The sequence below is a fragment of the Ranitomeya imitator genome, chromosome 1 (genome assembly GCF_032444005.1).
Source record: "Ranitomeya imitator isolate aRanImi1 chromosome 1, aRanImi1.pri, whole genome shotgun sequence".
NCBI classification, from domain to species: Eukaryota; Metazoa; Chordata; class Amphibia; order Anura; family Dendrobatidae; genus Ranitomeya; species Ranitomeya imitator.
The window spans coordinates 350827701-350853949 of record NC_091282.1 but is presented as its reverse complement, the minus strand read 5'-3'; the positions used below and the strand labels follow the sequence as shown (position 1 = coordinate 350853949).

General features: G+C 42.8%; 1 protein-coding gene across 2 annotated transcripts in view; it reads left to right on the top strand.

Moving 5' to 3' along the window:
• The window catches only part of INPP5J (inositol polyphosphate-5-phosphatase J), a 115622-nt gene extending 90080 nt beyond the window's left edge, over positions 1 to 25542 (top strand). Inside the window, exons 7-13 of one of the 2 annotated variants that reach the window (XM_069760236.1) lie at positions 8921 to 9032; positions 12721 to 12830; positions 13355 to 13538; positions 23704 to 23841; positions 23919 to 24005; positions 24110 to 24214; positions 24327 to 25542. In XM_069760236.1, the coding sequence (XP_069616337.1) occupies positions 8921 to 9032; positions 12721 to 12830; positions 13355 to 13538; positions 23704 to 23841; positions 23919 to 24005; positions 24110 to 24214; positions 24327 to 24827 (1237 nt within the window). In that variant the 3' untranslated portion in view covers positions 24828 to 25542. Of the gene's footprint in view, positions 1 to 8920; positions 9033 to 12720; positions 12831 to 13354; positions 13539 to 23703; positions 23842 to 23918; positions 24006 to 24109; positions 24215 to 24295 lie in introns of both variants that reach the window. The other variant, XM_069760238.1, reaches the window with a different exon arrangement.
• The last annotated feature ends 707 nt before the right edge of the window (positions 25543 to 26249 follow it).

The following is a 26249-nucleotide window of genomic DNA, read 5'->3' as shown; positions in this document are numbered from 1 at the left end:
GACAGAAATGAGGGAGGAGATGTAAGGGGGTGCCGCACTGTGGAGAGCTTTTTTGGTGAGAACAAGTACTTTGAATTGTATCCTGTAATCAATGGGCAGCCAGTGTAATGACTGGCAAAGAGCGGACGCTTTTGAGTAACGATTAGCTAGATGGACAACCCTGGCTGCTGCAATAAGGATAGACTGGAGAGGGGAAAGTCGAGTGAGGGGGAGGCCAATTAATAGAGCGTTGCAGTAGTCCAGGCGGGAGTGGATCAGGGCGACAGTGAGGGTTTTTGTTGTTTCCATGGTGAGAAAAGGGCGGATTCTAGAGATGTTCTTTAGGTGTAAGCGGCACGAGCGGGCAAGAGATTGTATATGGGAGGTGAAGGAGAGATCGGAGTCAAACATAACACCCAGATAGCGCGCCTGCTGCCGGGGTGTTAATATGGTGCCACCCACGGAGGTTTGTTTGGAAGCCACGCTTTAATATATAAAGCAAAGGCACCGGCGGATGTGATTACATCGGCAACTTTAGGCATGTCGTGGGAACATCTACTATATAATTGTCTAAGGGGCACTTGCGTATGTTTGTCTGTCTGTTTGTCTGTCACGGAAATCCCGCGTCACTGATTGGTCGCGGCCTCAAATTCGCCCCTTCCTACTCTCTGTCGGTGCCCCCTCCATACTCCCCTCCAGTCAGCACTCACACAGGGTTAATGGCTGCGTTACACCTCGTTATGCTGCGATGTAACGCAGTCCGTTAACGCTGCTATTAACCCTGTGTGACCAACTTTTTACTATTGATGCTGCCTATGCAGCATCAATAGTAAAAAGATCTAATGTTAAAAATAAGAAAATAAATGAAAAATCATTTTATACTCACCTTCCGGCGCCTTTCCCGCTTATCGCGACGCTCCGGGCCTTGCATTGCGGTGTCGCGAGATGATGACGTAGCGGTCAAGTCATTGGGTAATTTCACAATGCATCGCTGGGAACGGAAGCTGGCGGCCGCGTAGCGCACATAGGGACAGCTTCGCTGAACGCCGGAGGGTGAGTATATAATTATTTTTTATTTTCATTCTTTTTTTAACAGGGATATGGTGCCCACAGTGCTATATACTACGTGGGCAGTGTTATATACTGTGTGGCCTGTGTTATATACTGCGTGGGCAGTGTTATATACTACGTGGGCAATTTTATATACTACATGGGCAATGTTATACTACGTGGGCTGTGTTATATACTGCATGGATGCTATATATTACATGGGCTGTGTTATATACTACGTGCGCAGTGTTATATACTACGTGGGCAGTGTTATATACTACGTGGGCAGTGTTATATACTACGTGGGCAGTGTTATATACTACATGGACTGTGTTATATACTACGTGGGCAGTGTTATATACTACGTGCGCAGTGTTATATACTACATGGACTGTGTTATATACTACGTGGGCAGTGTTATATACTACGTGGGCAGTGTTATATACTACGTGGGCAGTGTTATATACTGCGTGGCCTGTGTTATATACTACGTGGGCAGTGTTATATATTACGTGGGCAGTGTTATATACTATATGGGCAGTGTTATATACTATGTGGGCAGTGTTATATACTGCGTGGCCTGTGTTATATACTGCGTGGCTGTCTGTGTTATATACTACGTGCTCAGTGTTATATACCGTACTACGTGGGCAGTGTTATATACTACGTGGGCTGTTATATACTACGTGGACAGTGTTATATACTACGTGGGCTGTGTTATATACTACGTGGGCTGTGATATATTCCATGTGGCAGTGTTATATACTACGTGCGCAGTGTTATATACTACGTGGACTGTGTTTTATACTACGTGGGCAGTGTTATATACTACGTGGGCTGTGTTATATACCATGTGGCAGTGTTATATAGTTAGTGGCCAGTGTTATATACTACGTGGGCAGTGTTATATACTATGTGTGCAGTGTTATACACGGTACTACGTGGGCAGTGTTATATACTACGTGGGCAGTGTTATGTACTTCATGCGCAGTGTTATATACTGCGTGGGCAGTGTTATATACTATGTGGACAGTGTTATATACTATGTGGGCTGTGTTATATACTACGTGGCTGTGTTCTATACTACGTGGCTCCTACATACTACATGGCTGTGCTATATACTACGTGGCTGTCTGTTACGTGGCCTCTGCTATATGCTATGTGGCTGCTATATATATATACATACATACATATTCTAGAATACCCGATGCGTTAGAATAGGGCCACCATCTAGTACTCTTAATAAGTCTCTCCCTATTTATGTATGGTAAGAGACCTGTCAATCAAACACTTTTCCATTTAGAAACCTGTCGTGGATACGAATGACTGAGTAGTCGGGTATGCTGAGGTCAATGGATTCCTGCATGCCTCGGCTTTAAAGATAGCTTCTGTTCACAGTCGCTTTCTGCTTTCAGAAAACTCATTCGACATACTGTACCTCCTTATTTTTTTATTTTTATTATTATAAAGATTTTATGACTTTTGATAATGTGTACAAAAGACACCATAGAAAACACAAGTATGATAATAATTCCCCACTCAATTCAGAAAAACCCCTCCTGTCTGGGGAATAATAACAGGAGTAATACTAAGTTAATATACCGTATGCTTTTCCCTTTTCCTTGCCTCATCTGTCCTTTTAATTTCTGTAAAATACTTACTCCTCATCTTTCCAAAATTTAAAGTTCCACTAAAAACAGACTGAAGGCTCAGGAATTATGCAGAACTTTTATGTCTGAATAGAAAGAGTTAAATCTCGGTGTTGATGTCACACTAGTTTAATGCAGGGAAATGTCATGTTTGTTACTTGTTGCTCTAGTGAAAATTAGGAGGACTGGGAGCAGCCATATGAAAATGAGCCTACATGGGCACAATAAGAGGTCTCAGAACAGGTTTTTATGGTTATACAAATGTATGCAAACACATGGATACCGTCACAATAACATATTAATAACGACTGCCAGGTTGTGTAGGTTGGATTATAACATTGATATGTTCTAATTTTAAGAGTGGGTCTTACAACATCATTTATGAAACCTCAGAATATCTATGGTTGTCTTCAGTATGTGAAAAAAATGTTTTGTATTCTCAATTTATAAAACCAGTTTTCCAGTTTTGTTTTCTAAGGTCAGCCATAGTAAAAAGAAAAAAAAAACTATAGGAATAGTCCGACACCAGAATAGATCCCTGATTGAATAGAAATATTAAAATCTATAGTAAAAATCGGTTCATCCCATCTTACAGGTTTCGGAAAGGTGTACTTTTATGAAACTCATAAGCTGCCATGCGGAGTAGTGAGTTCACTAAATTGTGTTCCATTTTTGTGTTTTTTTAATTTTATTGTTATTAGCCCCTTTACGACCAAGGGTGGTTTGCACGTTAATGACCGGGCCAATTTTTACAATTCTGACCACTGTCCCTTTATGAGGTTATAACTCTGGAACGCTTCAACGGATCCCGGTGATTCTGACATTGTTTTCTCGTGACATATTGTACTTCATGACAGTGGTAACATTTCTTTGATATTACCTGCGTTTATTTGTGGAAAAAAAACGGAAATTTGGCGAAAATTATGAAAATTTCGCAATTTTCCAACTTTGAATTTTTATGCAATTACAGTTAGGTCCATATATATTTGGACAGACAACATTTTTCTAATTTTGGGTATAGACATTACCACAATGAATTTTAAACAAAACAATTCAGATGCAGTTGAAGTTCAGACTTTCAGCTTTCATTTGAGGGTATCCACATTAAAATTGGATGAAGGGTTTAGGAGTTTCAGCTCTTTAACATGTGCCACCCTGTTTTTAAAGGGACCAAAAGTAATTGGACAATTGACTCCAAGGATATTTCATGGACAGGTGTGGGCAATCCCTTTGTTATGTCATTCTCAATTATGCAGATAAAAGGCCTGGAGTTGATTTGAGGTGTGGTGCTTGCATTTGGAAGGTTTTGCTGTGAAGTAAACATGCGGTCAAAGGAGCTCTCCATGCAGGTGAAACAAGCCATCCTTAAGCTGCGAAAACAGAAAAAACCCATCCGAGAAATTGCTACAATATTAGGGGTGGCAAAATCTACAGTTTGGTACATCCTGAGAAAGAAAGAAAGCACTGGTGAACTCATTAATGCAGAAAGACCTGGGCGCCCACGGAAGACAACAGTGGTGGATGATCCCAGAATAATCTCCATGGTGAAGAGAAACCCCTACACAACAGCCAACCAAGTGAACAACACTCTCCAGGAGGTCGGCGTATCAATATCCAAATCTACCATACAGAGAAGACTACATGAAAGTAAATACAGAGGGTTCACTGCACGGTGCAAGCCACTCATAAGCATCACGAATAAAAAGACTAGACTGGACTTTGCTAAAAAGCATCTGAAAAAGCCAGCACAGTTCTGGAAGAACATTCTTTGGACAGATGAAACCAAGATCATCCTCTACCAGAATGATGGAAAGAGAAATGTATGGTGAATGCATGGTACAGCTCATGATCCAAAGCATACCACATCATCTGTAAAACACGGCGGAGGCAGTGTGATGGCTTGGGCATGCATGGCTGCCAGTGGCACTGGGTCTCTAGTGTTTATTGATGATGTGACACAGGACAGAAGCAGCCAAATGAATTCTGAGGTATTCAGAGCCATACTGTGTGCCCAGATCTAGCCAAATGCAGCCAAACTGGTTGGTCGTCATTTCATACTACAGATGGACAATGACCCAAAACATAAAGCCAAAGCAACCCAGGAGTTTATTAAAGCAAAGAAGTGGAATATTCTTGAATGGCCAAGTCAATCACCTGATCTCAACCCAATTGAGCATGCATTTCTCTTGTTAAAGACTAAACTTCAGACAGAAAGGCCCACAAACAAACAGCAACTGACAACCACCGCAGTGAAGACCTGGCAGAGCATCAAAAAGGAGGAAACACAGCATCTGGTGATGTTCATGAGTTCAAGACTTCAGGCAGTCATTGCCAACAAAGGGTTTTCAACCAAGCACTAAAAATGAACATTTTCTTTAAAATTATTGAATCTGTCCAATTACTTTTGGTCCCTTAAAAACAGGGTGGCACATGTTAAGGAGCTGAAACTCCTAAACCTTTTATCCAAAATGAAAGCTGAAAGTCTGAACTTTACCTGCATCTGAATTGTTTTGTTTAAAATTCATTGTGGTAATGTCTATAACCAAAATTAGAAAAATGTTGGCTCTGTCCAAATATATATGGACCTAACTGTAAATCACACAGTGAATAAGTAACATTTCCCACATGTCTACTTTACATCAGCACAATTTTGGAACCAAAAATTTTTTTTGTTAGGGAGTTATAAGGGTTAAAAGTTGACCAGCAATTTCTCATTTTTACAACACCATTTTTTTTTAGGGACCACATCTCATTTGAAGTCATTTTGAGGGGTCTATATGAAAAAATACCCAAGTGTGACACCATTCTAAAAACTGCACCCCTCAAGGTGCTAAAAACCATATTCAAGAAGTTTATTAACCCTTCTGGTGCTTCACAGGAATTTTTGGAATGTTTAAATAAAAATGAACATTTAACTTTTTTTCACAAAAAATTTACTTCAGCTCCAATTTGTTTTATTTTACCAAGGGTAACAGGAGAAAATGGACCCCAAAAGTTGTTGTACAATTTGTCCTGAGTACACCGATACCCCATATGTGGGGGTAAACCACTGTTTGGGCGCCGTTTGACTTTTCAATGCAAAATTGACTGGAATTGAGATGGGACACCATGTTGTGTTTGGAGAGCCCCTGATGTGCCTAAACATTGAAACCCCCCACAAGTGACACCATTTTGGAAAGTAGACCCCCTAAGGAACTTATCTAGAGGTGTGGTGAGCACTTTGACCCACCAAGTGCTTCACAGAAGTTTATAATGTAGAACCGTAAAAATAAAAAATCATATTTTTTCACAAAAATTATCTTTTCGCACCCAATGTTTTATTTTCCCACGGGTAAGAGAAGAAATTGGACCCCAGAAGTTGTTGTACAATTTGTCCTGAATATGCTGATACCCCACATGTGGGGGTAAACCACTGTTTGGGCGCATGGGAGAGCTCGGAAGGGAAGGAGCGCAGTTTGACTTTTCAATGCAAAATTGACAGGAATTGAGACGCCATGTTGCGTTTAGAGAGCCACTGATGTGCCTAAACATTGAAACCCCCCACAAGTGACACCATTTTGGAAAGTAGACCCCCTAAGGAACTTATCTAGATGTGTTTTGAGCGCTTTGACCCACCAAGGGCTTCACAGAAGTTTATAATGCAGAGCCGTAAAAATAAAACAAAAATTTTTTCCCACATAAATTATTTTTTTAGCCCCCAGTTTTGTATTTTCCCAAAGGTAACAGGAGAAATTGGACCCCAAAATTTGTTGCCCAATTTGTCCTGAGTGCGCTGATACCCCATAAGTGGGGGGGAACCACTGTTTGGGCGCATGGGAGGGCTCGGAAGGGAAGGAGCGCCATTTGGAATGCAGACTTAGATGGAATGGTCTGCAGGTGTCACATTGCGTTTGCAGAGCCCCTAATGTACCTAAACAGTAGAAACCCCCCACAAGTGACACCATTTTGGAAAGTAGACCCCCTAGGGAACTTATCTAGATGTGTGGTGAGCGCTTTGACCCACCAAGGGCTTCACAGAAGTTTATAATGCAGAGCCATAAAAATAAAACAAAATTTTTTTCCCACAAAAATTATTTTTTAGCCCCCAGTTTTGTATTTTCCCAAGGGTAACAGGAAAAATTGGACCCCAAAAGTTGTCCTATTTGTCCTGAGTACGCTGATACCCCATATGTTGGGGTAAACCCCTGTTTGGGCACACGGGAGAGCTCGGAAGGGAAGGAGCACTGTTTTACTTTTTCAACGCAGAATTGGCTGGAATTGAGATCGGACGCCATGTCGTGTTTGGAGAGCCCCTGATGTGCCTAAACAGTGGAAACCCCCCAATTATAACTGAAACCCTAATCCAAACACACCCCTAACCCTAATTACAACGGTAACCCTAACCACACCTCTAACCCTGACACACCCCTAACCCTAATCCCAACCCTATTCCCAACTGTAAATGTAATCTAAACCCTAACTTTAGCCCCAACCCTAACTGTAGCCCCAACCCTAACCCTAGCCCTAACCCTAGCCCTAACCCTAGCCCTAACCCTAACCCTAGCCCTAACCCTAGCCCTAATGGGAAAATGGAAATAAATACATTTTTTTTAATTTTTCCATAACTAAGGGGGTGATGAAGGGGGGTTTGATTTACTTTTATAGCGAGTTTTTTAGCGGATTTTTATGATTGGGAGCCGTCACACACTGAAAGACGCTTTTTATTGCAAAAAATATTTTTTGCGTTACCACATTTTGAGAGCTATAATTTTTCCATATTTTGGTCCACAGAGTCATGTGAGGTCTTGTTTTTTTGCGGGACGAGTTGACGTTTTTATTGGTAACATTTTCGGGCACGTGACATTTTTTGATCGCTTTTTATTCTGATTTTTGTGAGGAAGAATGACCAAAAACCAGCTATTCATGAATTTCTTTTGGAGGAGGCGTTTATACCGTTCCGCGTTTGGTAAAATTGATAAATCAGTTTTATTCTTCGGGTCAGTACTATTACAGCGACACCTTATTTATATAATTTTTTTATGTTTTGGCGCTTTTATACGATAAAAACTATTTTACAGAAAAAATAATTATTTTTGCATCGCTTTATTCTCAGGACTATAACTTTTTTATTTTTTGCTGATGATGCTGTATGGCGGCTCGTTTTTTGCAGGACAAGATGACGCTTTCAGCGGTACCATGGTTATTTATATCTGTCTTTTTGATCGCGTGTTATTCCACTTTTAGTTCGGCGGTATGATGATAAAGCGTTGTTTTTTGACTTGTTTTTTTTTTTTTTCTTACGGTGTTTACTGAAGGGGTTAACTAGTGGGCCAGTTTTATAAGTCGGGTCGTTACGGACGCGGCGATACTAAATATGTTTACTTTTATTGTTTTTTTTTTTTATTTAGATGAAGAAATGTATTTATGGGAATAATATTTTTTTTTTTTCATTATTTAGGAATATTTTTATTTTTTTACACATTTGGAAATTTTTTTTTTTACTTTTTTATTTTGTCCCAGGGGGTGGACATCACAGATCAATGATCTGACAGTTTGCATAGCACTCTGTCAGATCACTGATCTGACTTGCAGCGCTGCAGGCTTCACAGTGCCTGCTCTGAGCAGGCTCTGTGAAGCCACCTCCCTCCCTGCAGGACCCGGATCCGCGGCCATCTTGGATCCGGGGCTGGAGCAGGCAGGGAGGGAGGTAAGACCCTCGCAGCAACGCGATCACATCACGTTGCTGCGGGGGGCTCAGAGAAGCCCGCAGGGAGCCCCCTCCCTGCGGGAATCTTCCCTGTACCACCGGCACATCGCAATCATCTTTGATCGCGGTGTGCCGGGGGTTAATGTGCCGGGGGCGATCCATGACCGCTCCTGGCACATAGTGCCGGATGTCAGCTGCGATAAGCAGCTGACACCCGGCCGCGATCGGCGGCGCTCCCCCCGTGAGCGCTGCCGATCGCATATGACGTACTATCCCGTCGGTGGTCATAGGGGCCCACCCCACCTCGACGTGATAGTACGTCTGATGTCAGAAAGGGGTTAATAGAAAATAAAAATGAGACAAAATGTAGAAATTTGATTAGACAGGCTATTCATGGTGTCACCGAACATCTAAAACTTACATATTGGAGTATAGCAATCCGCTAATTACCTTGAGCACTATGATTTTCTGTTGGTTGTTCAGTTTGCAATACTTCTTCTTCTTCTGAGATATATTTGTTTTAGGCACAATTAATTTCTTCTGTATATCATTTCAGCCTGGTGTTCTGGTTTGGAGACTTAAATTTCCGAATAGATGACCTAGACCTGTATTTTGTGAAGTCTGCTGTCCAAGGCAACAAACTGTCTCTGCTTTGGGAGAAAGATCAGGTGAGGACGAGGGTAGAATGGGGTAAATAGACACACATAAGAAACACATTCTTCAATGTCAGTAGGAATCATATTTAACCAGAAAGCTGAGCTTAAACTTTCAAATCGAATTTTCAAAGTAACTACATATAAAATATACAGAAAAAACACAAAAATTGAGCTTGACTTAAGTTGGTACACATGCAGCACATAAACGCATGTTCACATTGGCCACAAAACATATAAAACCTACAAGAGAAAAAAGGAGCAAAAACCCTGCTGTAAATAAGTTAAAAAAAATAACAGAGTTTTTAATAATACTGTTTTTGATCAAAAATAGCATAAAAGCCATCCCACCTCGTCAAGGTAACTCTGATCAGGACAGTCCTACACTGTCTAATATTTAAAACCTTACCACGTGTCAATGTTGACCTCAGTGTGAATAAGGGAAAATATACAGTAGGGAAAATAAGTACGTACTTGATACACTGCCAGTTGTACAAGTTTTCCCACCTAGAAATAATGAAGAGGGCTGTAATTTTTATCGTAGGCACACTTCAACTGTGAGAGACAGAATCCTAAAAAAAAAAAAATCCAGAAAATCACAGTGTGTGATTCTTACATACCTAATTTACAGTTTATTGCATGAAATTGCTATTTGATACAATAGAAAAACAGAACTTAATATTTGGTACAGAAACCTTGGTTTGCAATTACAGAGATCAGATGTTTCCTGTAGTTCTTGACCAAGTTTGCACACACTGCAGCATGGATTTCTCCTTCCCCACATTGGGGGACACAGGACCGTGGGTGTATGCTGCTGCCGCTAGGAGGCTGACACTAAGTGAATACAAAAAAGGGTTAGCTCCTCTTCTGCAGTATACACCACCCACTGGCTCCGGATCGAACCAGTTCACTGTTAGTGTCCGTAGGAGGCACACGGGGTCTGCTATTCAGACCATACTTTTTAATTTTATTTTCAATTTTTTTTACGTTTTTAACCCTTTTTCACGAGGAAGACTGGGGCGACGGACCCTTTCAAGGGGCCGATCTCCCCCAACCAACAACATGCAAGCACTGGGAGTGTTGCCTCCCCATATCCTCTCCTGCGACGTGGGATGCCATGCCTGAGCTATCATAGGGGAGACGGTTCCCTTCAGGGTGCTGATCTCCCCGCACCAGCAACAGACGGGAACATGGAGTGTCACCTCCATGTACCCCCTTCTGAGCCAGGCTACAGCCGTACATAGCCCTGTGAAATCCCAGGGGAGTGAACCCTTAGGATACACAGAGGCCCCCATGGCGTCCGTGCTGCTCCCACTGCACCACCACTGATGGATCAGAGGTGTGGCAAGGAGCTGGACAGTCCCTCTCCATCTCCCCCTTAAAGGGGACGGGTGATTGATGGTTCCTCACCGTCCGTGTCGCAGCCCTGACCTGCATGCAGAGTGGCTGCTCTGCTCTGCCTTCTCATCCAGGCTCCGGCGGTGAGTTTTTCCTCCAGGAAGGGGGGCTCCTGAGCACGTCGCGGGCCCAGTCGCCTTTTCCAGCCGGGCACCGCTAATTTAGTCCCCAGCTTCGGCCCTTGCTAGGTCGCAAGCCGGTAACTCTGCCCACAACCGCGTGTCACGCCGGTGGTTCCGCCCACCTACATGGCGCTTCTTGCACATTGTGAGAAGCGCCTTCCTGATCTCGGCAGCCATCTCCAGCCTCTAAGGACGGAGACAGGCACTTGGGGTTTGGTTTTCTGGATTATAGGATAGTCGCTGCACCGCTTTGGGACTTCTCAGTTTCATAGGACCTGGTTTAGTGCTCTGCTGCAATGCCGTCAGGCCTCCTCCTTCCACTCATAGTGCTCTGCTGACCTTACAGCTGCACACCCATAGCCTTCCCTGCAGTATGTTGGAAGATATCAGGGGTACAGCATATCCCTACCTAAAACCTCCAAAAAGTCCAGCCAAACACAGAGTGTTTGATATGTATGTGTGTGTGTGTGTGTGTGTATATATAATATTATTATTATACATTTTTATAGCGCCATTTATTCCATGGCGCTTGGCGCTTTACATGTGAAAATGGGGCAAATATAGACATATACAATAAGCATGAGCAAAAAACAAGGCACTAACAGGTACAGAAGGAGGGAGAACTCTGCCCACGAGGGCTCACAGTATGCAGGGGATGGGTGAGGACACACTAGGAGGGGGTAGAGCTGGTCGTGCGGCGGTTCAGTAGCTTGAGGATCACTGCAGGCTGTAGGCTTGTCGGAAGAGGTGAGTCTTCAGGTTATTTTTGAAGGTTTCTATGGTGAGAGTTTGATGTGTTGGGGTAGAGAGTTCCAGAGTATGGGGGAAGCACGGGAGAAGTCTTGGATGCGGTTGTGGGAAGAAGAGATAAGTGGGGAGTAGAGATAGAGATCTTGTGAGGATCGAATTTTGTGTGTAGGTAAGTACCGGGAGACCATGTCGCAAATGTATGGAGGAGACTGGTTGTGGATGGCTTTGTATGTCATAGCTTTTTTGAACTGTAGCCTCTAGACGATAGGAAGCCAGTGAAAGGCTTATCATAGGCGAGAGGCTGGGGAATAGCGGGGAGACAGATAGATTAGTCGGGTAGCAGAGTGTAGGATGGATTGGAGTGGTGCCAGAGTGCTAGAGGGGAATCCAGAGAGTAGGAGGTTGCAGTATTCAAGGCGGGAGATGATAAGGACGTGCACTAGTGTTTTTGTGGTTTCGTTGTCGAGGAATGCGCGGATCCAGGAAATAATTTTGAGTTTGAGACGGCAGGAAGAGGTAAGGGCTTGGATATGTGGCTTGAAAGGGAGGGCAGAGTCGAGGATCAACCCGAGGCACCGAGCATGCAGGACTGGGGAAAGCGAGCAGACATTGATGGATAGGTATGGTGGAGGGGTAGAGTGAGATGAGGGAAAGATGATGAATTATGTTTTGTCCATGTTCAGTTTTAGAAAGCGAGCAGAAAAGGAGGCTGAGAATTGAGTGATTCCATAATTTTCCCCTATGCTTGGTTAAAAAAGTAAGCATTACTGACTACCACATTTTTGTTATTGATTTCTTTTAGTGTTTCTTAAAGCCAGAAAGTTGCCATTTGAAATGACTTTAGTTTTGTGCCATGTCTGTGATCTGCTTTTTTTCTACAAAATTTAACAACTGAATGAACATCCTCCAAGGCCGGTGATTCCATAATTTTTGCCAGGGGTTGTACTTTCCCAATATATAGGGACTATGGGCCTACTCTTCTGATACAAAACTCCTAATCTCCTGACTAGACATGTAGTTACATGCCACGATTCTTGCAGTCACCCTTAAACAGGTTGTCCAGTACTGAGGCCCATCAGTGCTTACTTCACACTTCTCTCCTATGGACGTAATAGACATCCGAAGAAAGTGAGAGCTGCTTCTGGTCTCTCGCTTCTTCTGAATGTTTTTATTCATCCATAGGACAGGACATTTAAGGAAGTTTAGGCCTAAAGTCTTGGGATTCTACGGAAAGACCCATTAACAGATAAAGACAGATGAACTGCCTGTGGTATCATCAATTGATGATAAAGCAAATCATGCTGCAAAGTCTTTTTTTTTTTTTTTATTGCACTACTTATTAATGTATACTTTGTGAAAAGGAGACCTATAACTTGTGGCAAACAAAGATACCTGTAAAACTACCTAAATCCAGTCATAATCTCTCCTTACAGCTAAACATGGAAAAATGCTGTGAACATGTGCTTTCTGGCTTTATGGAAGGGCCCCTGACCTTCCCTCCCACATATAAGTATGATGTTGGGACCAACATCTATGATACTAGGTAAGTATGTATGTAAAGGAGTACAATGCATTAGCAGATTTATGGAAGTTTTCACATTTTGGGGTATTTTCTGGAATTATGTGCACTTAAAGGGTTAACCGGTCACATATTGATAGCTTATCCTTGTAATAGGTCATCAACATCGGATCAGTGGGGTCCATTACCTGGCATCCTCATCTGTCAGTTATAAGCTCAGGCTGCTGTCAGAAATAAGCCTTAAACACAGCTGTGCAGCGAACTTCTATTCAATGTGTAGCATCTGCTGCGGAGCAGAACAGCCCCAATTCTATCAATAGGAGGCGTTCTGCAGCACTCAGCAGCTGCTGCTACACATTGTATGAAAGTTTACTGTACAGCTGGGTTCAATGGTTACATCTGACAGTTGCTGGGTAAATGGCACCAGATAGGTGACTGTGCAAGATGTTGGACCCCTATTGCTCCAATATTTATGAACCAAGACTGAACAATCTATTTAAGCTTACCTCCTGTGGAATTATCTTTTTCTATATTCATGCAATATTCAGTTCTAAAAAGAGAAAGCCAGCATGGACTGACCGAATTCTATGGAAAATGAAAAATCCAATTTCACAGTCTGACACGAGCAGCAGTGTGTCTGCGGGCCTGTCCGCAACACTGCTCAGCTATGGATCTCATATGCAATACACAGAGAGTGACCACAAACCTGTGTCTGCTATTTTCACCGTAAAGGTAAGATTGCAATCAATAGTTCAATCGATGTCATTGTTATCTTGTGGTGCACACCAGTCATCATTAATACAGAGATATGGTGTCATCCCTACCAGTATGAGGAATGCTTGTAGATCCTAGAATACAGGATATTATTTTATACCATTCTGGGGTTTTGCATAGGGTTGTATTGGCATAATGATATTGTGGGTATGGCAAAAAGAAAGGATAGACGGTCCGCAGTCATACTAGTGTAGTCTAACTTTGTGTTACTATCCTCATTCTGAATGTAACACCTTACTAGGGAGAGCAATACCTAATATAATGGGTACAATCTACAGACAAAACAATGCGGGCACTCGCATATCACATTCATCGGCTCTCATTGAACTTTGGGCATTATTTTGGATTTTGACTCTTTGCTGCTGTAAGAACGCCAGAGAAGCTCTTAGTAAGAAGCTGTCCACATTTCCACTCAAACAGAAACAATATAGTGAAGATGAGCATCACAGCGACCATCCAGCTGCATCATTGTCCATGAAATTTCTACAGCTGGATAGTCGTACTCAGTCCTTCTATTTCATTACTTTGCTAAATCTTAGTATGCAAAAAGCTTCTATCATAATCAGGCCTCATTCAGACGTCTGGAGACAATACAAGTCTGTGGGCCCATGAAAAACTCGGTAACACACTGATGACATCCTAGTTGCATCCATGTGCTGTCCACTTTTCACTGACTGATTCAAGTAACTTGAGAAATCTTTTTGCATACGAGAAAAACTGATAAAACACTGAGGATGTGTGCATACGTTCCAGATTTTTTGCGTTTTTTTCGCTATAAAAACACAATAAAACCGCAAAAAAACGCATACATTAAGCATCCTATTATTAGAGTGCAATCCGCAATTTTTGTGCACATGGTACGTTTTTTTCCAGAGCGGAAACGCATTCCGGAAAAAAACGCAGCATGTTCATTAATTTTGCGGAATCGCGGGGATTCCGCACACATAGGAATGCATTGATCCGCTTACTTCCCGCATGGGGCTATGCCCACCATGCGGGAAGTAAGCGGATCATGTGCAGATGGTACCCAGGGTGGAGGAGAGAAGACTTTCCTTCACGGATGGTGCGGATGGTACCCAGGGTGGAGGAGAGAAGACTCTCCTCCACGGACTGGGCACCATATCCCTGTTAAAAAAATAATTAAAATAAAAATTAGTGATATCCTTACCTTCCGATGGCCCCCGGAGTCCTCCCGCCTCTCAGCGGTGCACACGACAGCTTCCGTTCCCAGGGATGCTTTGTGCGAAGGACCTGGGATGACGTCGCGGTCACGTGGCCGTGACATCACAAAGGTCCTTTGCGCAAAGCATCCATGAGAACGGAAGCCGCCTCGTGCACCGCTGAGGAGATCAGGGGCCGTCGGATGGTGAGAATAACCATTTTTTTATTTTTATTTTATTATTTTTAACATTAGATCTTTTTACTATCGATGCTGCTTAGGCAGAAAATCATATTGTATAAATTATATAGATTTATTTGCATTTTGCAGTGACAAATATGTATTTGATCACCTACCAACCATTAAGAGTTCTGGCTCCTACAGACCAGTTAGATGCTCTTAATCAACTCGTTACCTGCATTATGGACAGCTGTCTTTCATAGTCACCTTTATAAAAGACTCCTTTCCACAGACTCAATTAATCAGTCAGGCTTTAACCTCTACAACATGGACAAGACCAAAGAGCTTTATAAAGATGTCGGGACAAGATCATAGACCTGTACAAAGCTGGAATGGGCTACAAAACCATAAGTAAGATGCTGGGTGAGAAGGAGACAACTGTTGGTGCAATAGTAAGAAAATGAAGGAAATACAAAATGACTGTCAATCGACATTGATCTGGGGCACCATGCAAAAATTTCTCCTCATGGGGTATCCTTGATCATGAGGAAGGTGAGAGATCAGCCTAAAACTACGGCGGGGGGGAACTTGTCACTGATCTCAAGGCAGCTGCGACTACAGTTACCAAGGAAACCATTGGTAACACATTACGCCATAAAGATTTAAAGTCCTGCAGTGCCTGCAAAGTACCCCAGCTCAAGAAGGCACATGTGCAGGCCCATCTGAAGTTTGCTAATGAATACCTGGATGATTCTGTGAGTGATTGGGAGAAGGTGCTGGGGTCAGATGAGACAAAAATTGTGCTCTTTGACATTAACTCAACTCGCTGTGTTGGAGGAAGAGAAATGCTTCCTATGACCCAAAGAACACCATCCCCACTGTCAAGCATGAAGGTGGAATCTTATGTGTTTGGGGTGTTTCACTGCTAAGGGCACAGGACTACTTCTCCGCATCAATGGAAGAATGGATGGAGCCATGTACTGTAAGATCCGGAGCGACAACCTCCTTCCCTCCGCCAGGACGTTAAAAATGAGTCATGGCTGGGTCTTCCAGCAAGACAATGAACCAAAACATACAGCCAAGGCCACAAAGGAGTGGCTCAAATAGAAGCACATTAACCCCTTTACCCCCAAGGGTGGTTTGCACGTTAATGACCAGGCCAATTTTTACACTTCTGACCACTGTCCCTTTATGAGGTTATAACTCTGGAACACTTCAACGGATCCTGATGATTCTGACTTTGTTTTCTCGTGACATATTGTACTTCATGATATTTGTTATGAAAGGCAATTCAGAATCACAATGGACATGGAGGTCAGAGCACATACAGTGAACTGACAATAACCCAAAATAATAGAACGAGGTCTGAGACGTGGGAACTCTGCAGACCGCAATCCCTAAGCCTATCAAACCACACTAAAGGTAGCCGTGGAGCGCTCCTGACCAGAACCTAGGCGCCTCGTCACAGCCTGAGAAACTAGCTAATCCTGAAGATAGAAAAATAAGCCTACCTTGCCTCAGAGAAATTCCCCAAAGGAAAAGGTAGCCCCCCACATATAATGACTGTGAGTAAGATGAAAACACAAACATAGAGATGAAACAGATTTAGCAAAGTGAGGCCCAACTAGCTGAACAGAACGAGGATAGGGAAGATAACTTTGCGGTCAGCACAAAAACCTATAAAAAACCACGCAGAGGGGACCAAAAAGACCCTCCGCACCGACTAACGGTACGGAGGTGGTCCCTCTGCGTCTCAGAGCTTCCAGCAGGCGAGAAAAACCAATAAAGCAAGCTGGACAGAAAAATAGCAACAAAATAACATAAGCAAAACTTAGCTTTGCAGAGCAGCAGGCCACAGGAATGATCCAGGGAAAAAACAAGTCCCACACTGAAACATTGACAGGAAGCATAGATCAAAGCATCAGGTTGAGTTAAGTAGAGAAGAAGCTAATGAGCTCACCAGATCACCTGAGGGAGGAAACTCAGAAGCTGCAGTACCACTTTCCTCCACAAACGGAAGATCCCAGAGAGAATCAGCCGAAGTACCACTTGTGACCACAGGAGTGAACTCTGCCACAGAATTCACAACAGATATTGATATTACCTGCGTTTATTTGTCGAAAAAACGGAAATTTGGCGAAAATTTAGAAAGTTTTGCAATTTTCCAACTTTGAATTTTTATGCCCTTAAATCACAGAGATATGTCACACAAAATAGTTAATAAGTAACATTTCCCTCATGTCTACTTTACATCAGCACAATTTTGGAACCCAAATTTTTTTTTGTTGCGGAGTTATAAGGCTGGGTTCACATTGCGTTATGGTGGTACGTTTAACGGACTACATTACACCGCGGCATAACGCGGTGTAACGTAGTCCGTTAACGCCGCCATAGACTGCAATGTCGGATGCATCGCTAGCGCACGCCCACAATGGGCGTCCGCTAGCTACAGTATGTGCCGTCATTGAGTGAAGGACCCCGAGACGCGGGCTGCAGCGTTTCCGTCACTGCTAGCACAGAGAGAGCTAGCAGATGCTCTATCTGCGCTAGCGCGATGCAAACGCCGGCACTTGCGTTACAGCAGCCCGTTAGCGTATGTGCTGAACGGGCTGCTGCTAACGCAGTGTGAACCTAGCCTAAGGGTTAAAAGTTGACCAGCAATTTCTCATTTTTACAACACCATTTTTTTTTAGAGACTACATCACATTTCAAGTCACTTTGAGGGGTCTATATGATAGAAAATACCCAAGTGTGACACCATTCTAAAAACTGCACATCTCAAGGTGCTCAAAACCACATTCAAGAAGATTATTAACCCTTCAGGTGTTTAACAGGAATTTTTGGTATGTTTAAAAAAAAATGAACATTTAATTTTTTTTCACAAAAAATTTAATTCAGCTCCAATTTGTTTTATTTCACCAAGGGTAACAGGAGAAATTGGACACCAAAAGTTGTTGTTCAATTTGTCCTGAGTACGCTGATACCCCATATGTGAGGGTAAACCACTGTTTGGGCGCACAGCAGAGCTCGGAAGGGAAGGAGTGCCGTCTGACTTTTCAATGCAAAATTGACTGGAATTGAGATAGGACGCCATGTCACGTTTGGAGAGCCCGTGATGTGCCTAAACATTGAAACCCCCCACAAGTGACAACATTTTGGAAAGTAGACCCCCTATGGAACTTATCTAGATGTGTGGTGAGCACTTTGACCCACCTACTGCTTCACAGAAGTTTATAATGCAGAGCCGTAAAAATAAAAAAAATCATATTTTTTCACAAAAATGATCTTTTCGCCCCCAATTTTATATTTTCCCAAGGGTAACAGAAGAAGTTGGACCCCAAAAGTTGTTGTGCAATTTGTCCTGAGTACGCTGATACCCCATATGTGGGGGTAAACCACCGTTTGGGCGAAGAGCAGAGCTCGGAAGGGAAGGAGTGCCATATGACTTTTCAATGCAAAATTGACTGGAATTGAGATAGGACGCCATGTCGCGTTTGGAGAGCCCCTGATTTTGTTATGACCTGGTGGTCAGGACAATAATGGACCTGGTGGTTAAGAGCACATGGAATGACCTGATAGTTACTGATAATAAAGGACGAGCTCTGGGACGTGGGAACTCTGCTGACCGCAATCCCTAATCCTATCAAACACACTAGAAATAGCCGTGGATTGCGCCTAACGCTCCCTATGCAACTCGGCACAGCCTAAGAAACTAGCTAGCCCTGAAGATAGAAAAATAAAGCCTACCTTGCCTCAGAGAAATTCCCCAAAGGAAAAGGCAGCCCCCCACATATAATGACTGTGAGTAAGATGAAAATACAAACACAGAGATGAAATAGATTTAGCAAAGTGAGGCCCGACTTACTGAACAGACCGAGGATAGGAAAGGTTACTTTGCGATCAGCACAAAAACCTACAAAAAGACCACGCAGAGGGCGCAAAAAGACCCTCCGCACCGACTCACGGTGCGGAGGTGCTCCCTCTGCGTCCCAGAGCTTCCAGCAAGCAAGACAACAATAAAAATTGCAAGCTGGACAGAAAAATAGCAAACCAAAGAAATACAAGCTGGAACTTAGCTTCTGTTGGGAAGACAGGTCACAAGAACGATCCAGGAGTGAACTAAACCAATACTGGAACATAGACAGGTGGCATGGAGCAAAGATCTAAGTGGAGTTAAATAGAGCAGCAGCTAACGAATTAACCTCGTCACCTGTGGAAGGAAACTCAGAAACACCCACCAGAGGAAGTCCATGGACAGAACCAGCCGAAGTACCATTCATGACCACAGGAGGGAGCCCGACAACAGAATTCACAACACCTGATGTGCCTAAACATTGAAACCCCCCACAAGTGACACAATTTTGGATAGTAGACCCCTAAGGAACTTATCTAGATGTGTGGTAAGCACTTTGACCCACCAAGTGCTTCACAGAAGTTTATAACGCAGAGCCGTGAAAATAAAAATTCTTTTTTTTTCCACAAAAATTCTTTTTTAGACCCCAGTTTTGTATTTTCCCAAGGGTAACAGGAGAAACTCGACCCCAAAAGTTTTTGTCCAATGTGTCCTGAGTACGCTGATACCCCATATGTGGGGGGGACCACCATTTGGGTGCATGGCAGAGCTCGGAAGGCAAGGAGCGACGTTTGGAATGCAGACTTAGATGGATTGGTCTGCAGGCATCACGTTGCATTTGCAGAGCCCCTGATGTACCTAAACAGTAGAAACCCCCCATAAGTGACCCCATATTGGAAACTAGACCTCCCAAGGAACTTATCTAGATGTGTTGTGAGAACTTTGAACCCCCAAATGTTTCACTACAGTTAATAACGCAGTTTCACTACAGTTAATTTTTTTCCACAAAAATTATATTTTAGCCCCCAGTTTTGTATTTTCCCAAGGGTAACAGGAGAAATTGGACCCCAAAAGTTGTCCAATGTGTCCTTAGTACGCTGATACCCCATATGTTGGGGTAAACCCCTGTTTGGGGGCACGGGAGAGCTTGGAAGGGAAGGAGCACCGTTTTACTTTTTCAGCGCAGAATTGGCTGGAATTGAGATCAGACGCCATGTCGCGTTTCGAGAGCCCCTGATGTGCCTAAACAGTGGAAACCCCCCAATTCTAACTGAAACTTTAATCCAAACACACCCTAACCCTAATCAAATGGTAACCCTAACAACACCCCTAACTCTGACACACCCCTAACCCTAATCCCAACCGTAAATGTAATCCAAACCCTAACTTTAGCCACAACCCTAACTTTAGCCCCAACCCTAACTGTAGCCCCAACCCTAACTGTAGCCCTTACCCCAACCCCAAGCCTAACCCTAGCCCCATCCCTAACTTTAGCCCCAACCCTAGCCCTAACCCTAATGGGAAAATGGAAATAAATACATTTTTGTAAATTTTATCATTTTTCCCTAACTAAGGGAGTGATGAAGGGGGGTTGATTTACTATTTATGGTGGATTTTTTAGCTGATTTTTATGATTGGCAGCTGTCACACACTAAAAGATGCTTTTTATTGCAAAAAAAAGTTTTTGCGTCTCCACATTTTGAGAGCTATAATTTTTCCATATTTTGGTCCACAGAGTCATGTGAGGTCTTGTTTTTTGTGGGATGAGTTGACTTTTTATTGGAACCATTTTCGGGAACGTGACATTTTTCGATCGCTTTGTATTCCGATTTTTGTGAGGCAGAATGACCAAAAACCAGCTATTCATGAATTTCTTTTGAGGGGGGGGGGGTGGTGGTGGTCAATTATACCGTTCCGCGTTTGGTAAAATTGATAGAGCAGTTTTATTCTTCGGGTCAGTATGATTACAGCGATACCTCATTTATATAATTTTTTTATGTTTTGGCGCTTTTGTACGATAAAAACTATTTTATACAAAGAATAATTATTTTTGCATCGCTTTATTCTGAGGACTATAACTTTTTAATTTTTTCGCTGATGACGCTGTGTGGCAGCTCATTTTTTGCGGGAGAAGATGACGTTTTCAGCGGTACCATGGATATTTATATCCTTTTCTTTATTGCGTCTTACTCCACTTTTTGTTCAGTGGTACGATGATAAAGCATTGTTTTTTACCTCGTTTTTTTTTTTTTTTTTTTTACGATGTTCACAGAAGGGGTTAATTAGTGGGACAGTTTTTTAGGTCGGGTCGTTGCGGACGCGGCAATACTAAATATGTGTATCTTTTATTGTTGTTTTTTTTTATTTAGATAAAGAAATGTATTTATTGGAACAATTTTTTTTTTCTTGCTTTATTTAGGAATTTTTTTTACATATGTAAATATAAACTCAAAAAAAAGGAAAAGCAGCACAAAATAATTGAAAAAAAGTGGACTTTATTGCCTGAACCCGTTCAGGCAATAAAGTCCACTTTTTTCAATTATTTTGTGCTGCTTTTCCTTTTTTTTGAGTTTATTACTTTTTGACCATTCGATTGCTGGTCGGGAGAGCTCTGTATGCCTTGTAAGGTAGTAATTTGATGCTGTTCCAATTTTTTCACTTCATATGTAAATATATATATTTTTTTACTTTTTTACATTGCCCCAGGGGGGGACATCGCACTATGGTGTCAGATCGCTGATCTGACACTTTGCACAGCACTGTGTCAGATCAGCGATCTGACAGGCAGTATTCCTGGCTTACCAGCGCCTGTTCTTAGCAGTCGCTTGTAAGCCACTTCCCTGCAGGACCCGGGAGCAGCCCCGCGGCCATTTTGGATCCGGGGCCTGCAGGGAGAAGGAGGTAGGAGACCCTCGGAGCAACGCGATCACATCGCGTTGCTCCGAGGGTCTCAGGGATGCACGCAAGGAGCCCCCTCCCTGCGCGATGCTTCCCTATGCCGTCGGAACGCTGCGATCCCGTGAGCGCGGACGATCGCATATGACGTGCTATCCCGTCGGTGGTCATACAGGCCCACCCCACCTCGACGGGATAGTACGTCTAATGTCAGAAAGGGGTTACTATCATGGAGTGGCCTAGCCAGTCTCCAGACCTTAATCCCATTGAAAACTTACGAAGGGAGTTGAAGCTCCAAGTTGCCAAGCGACAGCCTCAAAATCTTAATGATTTAGAGATGATCTGCAAAGAGGAGTGGAGCAAAATTCCTCCTGACATGTGCGCAAACCTCATCATCAACAACAAAAAACATCTGAAAGCTGTGCTTGCCAACAAGGGTTTTGCCACCAAGTATTAAAGGGACACTGTCACCCCAAAAATCGAAGATGAGCTGCTGCCACCGGCATCAGTGGCTTATCTACAGCATTCTGTAATGTTGTAGATAAGCCCCCGATGTATCCTGAAAGATGAGAAACCCAGGGGAGGTCCGGGTCCGATGGGCGTCACGGTCCTCTTCTTGTCTTCACGCCGCAGCTCCGACGCAGGCATACTTTGTCTGCCCTGTTGAGGGCAGAGCAAAGTACTGCAGTGTGCAGGCGCCGGGAAAGGTCAGAGAGGCCCAGCGCCTGCGCACTGCAGTACTTTGCTCTGCCCTCAACAGGGCAGACAAAGTACGCCTGCGCCGGAGCTGCGGTGTGAAGACAAGAAGAGGACGTCATCGTAAGAAGATAGGAGGCCCCGGACCGGACTGTGACACCCATCTTTTTCATCTTTCAGTATACATCGGGGGCTTATCTACAGCATTACAAAATGCTGTAGATAAGGCCCCGATGCCGGTGGCCGCAGCTCATCTTCGATTTTTGGGGTGACAGGTTCCCTTTAAATCCTGTTTGCCAGAGGGATCAAATACTTATTTCTCACTGCAAAATGCAAATAAATTTATATCATTTATACAATGTGATTTTCTGGATTTTATTTATGATATTCTATCTCTTAATGTTAAAATTAACCTACCCTTAAAATTATAGAGTGTTCATGTCTTTGTCAGTGGGCAAACTTACAAAATCAGCAAGGGATCAAATGCTTATTTCCTTCACTGTATCTGCTGGTGCAAGCTGTAATAAATACTTACAACGATGCCAAGGAAATAATCTGATAGTAAATGCCTACTCTCACAATGCACTTTGCATTTAGATGTTATGGTCTGTTGACACGGACTGACAGGTGGCACAATATGACTGCCAATCAGTAAATCTTTAACGATCAGCGGACATTTACGGAAATATATGTTTACACAAGCAGACCAAAGTAAAAGATGCGCACTGAGTAATCTGTAAAAGATGGCCCACTACACATAGTCTGCCATTGTTGTCGGCAGTGTGAGTCCTGTTTACACAGGACGATGCACCACTGAGAATGATGTTTTTTGCGCTGCGTAAATGCATTTTGCTCATTCATTGGATGATCGGCAGCCTGTTTGCGTGGCAAGATAATCCTGACAAAAGCGGTTCTAAGAACACTCATTTATGTGTTTTTTGCTGAATTTTCAGAGTAGAAACTTTTCAACTCTTCAATAAAAAGTTATAATGGGCAATTTATCAAATCTTTCTCACCCCACCTCTGACAAACTGGGTGTGACAGGGGCGTGACGACCACTTCGCATCAAAATCATGACGAGCGACGCCGTTCGCTACACCACAAATCTTGCTCCAACAGGGTTAAAATAAGGTTTGTGGAGAGGTGCACAAAGTGGCGCACGCTGCTCTGTGTGCTTTTCCTGATTTATTAAGAGGCATGAGGAGCATCTGCTCCGAAATGCCCCCTCATGAAGACCAGCAAGAGAATCGTTGAAATGTTTTTAGAGAGTTTCTGCTCCAAAAACTCAGCATATAAAACTCCATGTGAACACACCTTTACAGTCGTTTGTTTTGTTTCAGTTTTCCACCTGTCTTGTTGCCCCACTTGTGCACATTTCAGTACGTGATGAGTGGTTACTGCCTGCAGATGCCCGTGTTACCTACCTGTGGTCTCCCATTTACATGAAGAGTTCTTGGGACTGGATTGGACTTTATAAGGTGAGAAGCAATAAATAGGTGTATAATTTATCTTATAAATTCTAGTGGTCTTACGTCTTCTCCTGCTTTATTTTCAGGTTGGGTTTCGACATCATAAAGATTACGTGTCTTATGTGTGGGTGAAAACAGAAGATGAAGCAGATGGAGGAAGATACCAGCACCAGGTTGTTAGCTCACAGCTTTACCAGTAGTGCAGTGCAGCAAAACAATGAGATCATACAATATTATTTGCCATGGTTGTCTTGAAATCAATATGTTCCTATCACAGGTAATGTTCAGTGAAGAATCACTTCCCAGAGGCACGGGTGAATATCTTCTTGGCTACTACAGCAACAACATGAACACCCTAATTGGGGTTACAGAGCCTTTTCAGGTAAGTGAAGTCCCAGTTCCCATTTACATTCACATATTCTTATTCTGTAAGAAACTGTCAACATTTTCTTTTCTCTATCAGTATTTTGTTGTACCTTCACTCTTTGCCCCAGATCTCTCTGCCAGGTTCAGAACCGAGCTCAACTTCTGACAGCTCAGACTCCAGTTCAGAGGATGATAACAGCACTCAAGTCCTCCTCCGGCCCAAATCCCGATCCCGCAGTCCCAGCCCAGGAAATGCTCGTTCCCCACGAAGCAGAAGTCCAGCACTTGCACGATTGCACGACCTTATTCTTCCCAGTTCTTCTCGACAGAAGAGTCGAAGCCCTTCCCCATGTGGGGCTAAAAGCCCCAGACAGGAAAGGCCTCAAAGGCCACGATCTAGAGATACTACTCGTGAACCCAAAGGTAAAAAAGTCCACCGTTCTCAAGTCTCCCAATCCATTGCTGTACCATGTGTGAGACCAGCTGTTGTGGGCCAAGGTTTTAGTCCAAAAGGAATAACCCCTGTCTCACCTAATTCATCCGGTATAGACACCAGCCTGACAGTTCCGGCTCCTATAAAAAATACAAACTCCAAAAATCAAATTCAGAGTTTAGAGAAAGCAAATTAGAGAAGATGTTGTGTTATCCTTTCAGATTGGTTGAACGTTTATCTGCTCATTAGATAGTAAATCAGAGGTATTTTATGAACCATTGCAACTTGTAGATTGTGACTATGATGTATGTCAAATTTGAAATTGTGTTAAGTGCAGTTCTCAAAGATAACTACTGGGTATCACTGTAGGCACATTACAATCATTCAGGTGTATTTAAAACCTAGTCATTTTTTCTATACAGCAGTCAACCGCTCATATGAATAGAATATAACTTTGACTAGTCTGACGTATTGGCTGACTTACTTGCAGGTCCATGGGTAAAAAAATGAGAAATCTGATTAAATTGAGACCAAGTCTTTCTAAATTAAAAAAGAATGTGGAAAGGAGTTTAGCTGTTGTTGTACAGAGAACCATTATATAAAGGATGTACAAATCTATCAGTTAACTTCATACAAATGTTCTATGATGTTTTACCGCAGAAATGAAAATAACACATGTACAATTGATATACTATATATTTTATCTTCAGTGTGTATATGTATTATGAGAATTGCTATCTCAGTTTGAGTGGGACCCCAAAATGTTCTTACCCTTTGCACCTTCACACTCTTACCAGATGTGCCATACCCACTCAGCTGCCCTTTTCTTGCACTGTTGTACTATTCTAAGAAGTTCTACAAGTGTCCTGGTGTTTCGTTATTGAAGAGAATGTGTTGATAAATATGCTGACAAAGAAAGTATGCATGTGTGTGTGTGTATATATATATATATATATATATATATATATAAAAATATACATACAGTACAGACCAAAAGTTTGGACACACCTTCCCATTTAAAGCTTTTTCTGTATTTTCATGACTATGAAAATTGTACAATCACACAGAAGGCATCAAAATTATTAACACATGTGGAATTATATACTTAACAAAAAAGTGTGAAACAACTGAAATTATGTCTAATATTCTAGGTTCTTCAAAGTAGCCACCTTTTGCTTTGATGACTGCTTTATAATAATCTTTATTTTTATATAGCGCTAACATATTCCGCAGCGCTTTACAGTTTTTGCACACATTATTATCACTGTCCCCGATGGGGCTCACAATCTAGTATCCCTATCAGTATGTCTTTGGAATGTGGGAGGAAACCGGAGTGCCCGGAGGAAACCCACGCAAACACGGAGAGAACATACAAACTCTTTGCAGATGTTGTCCTGGGTGGGATTCGAACCCAGGACCCCAGCGCTGCAAGGCTGCTGTGCTAACCACTGCGCCACCGTGCTGCCCGCTTTGCACACTCTTGGCATTCTCTTGATGAGCTTCAAGAGGTAGTCACCGGTAGGGTTGAGCGAAACGGGTCGTTCATTTTCAAAAGTCGCCGACTTTTGGCAAAGTCGAGTTTCATGAAACCCGACCCGACCCCTGTGCGGGGTCGGCG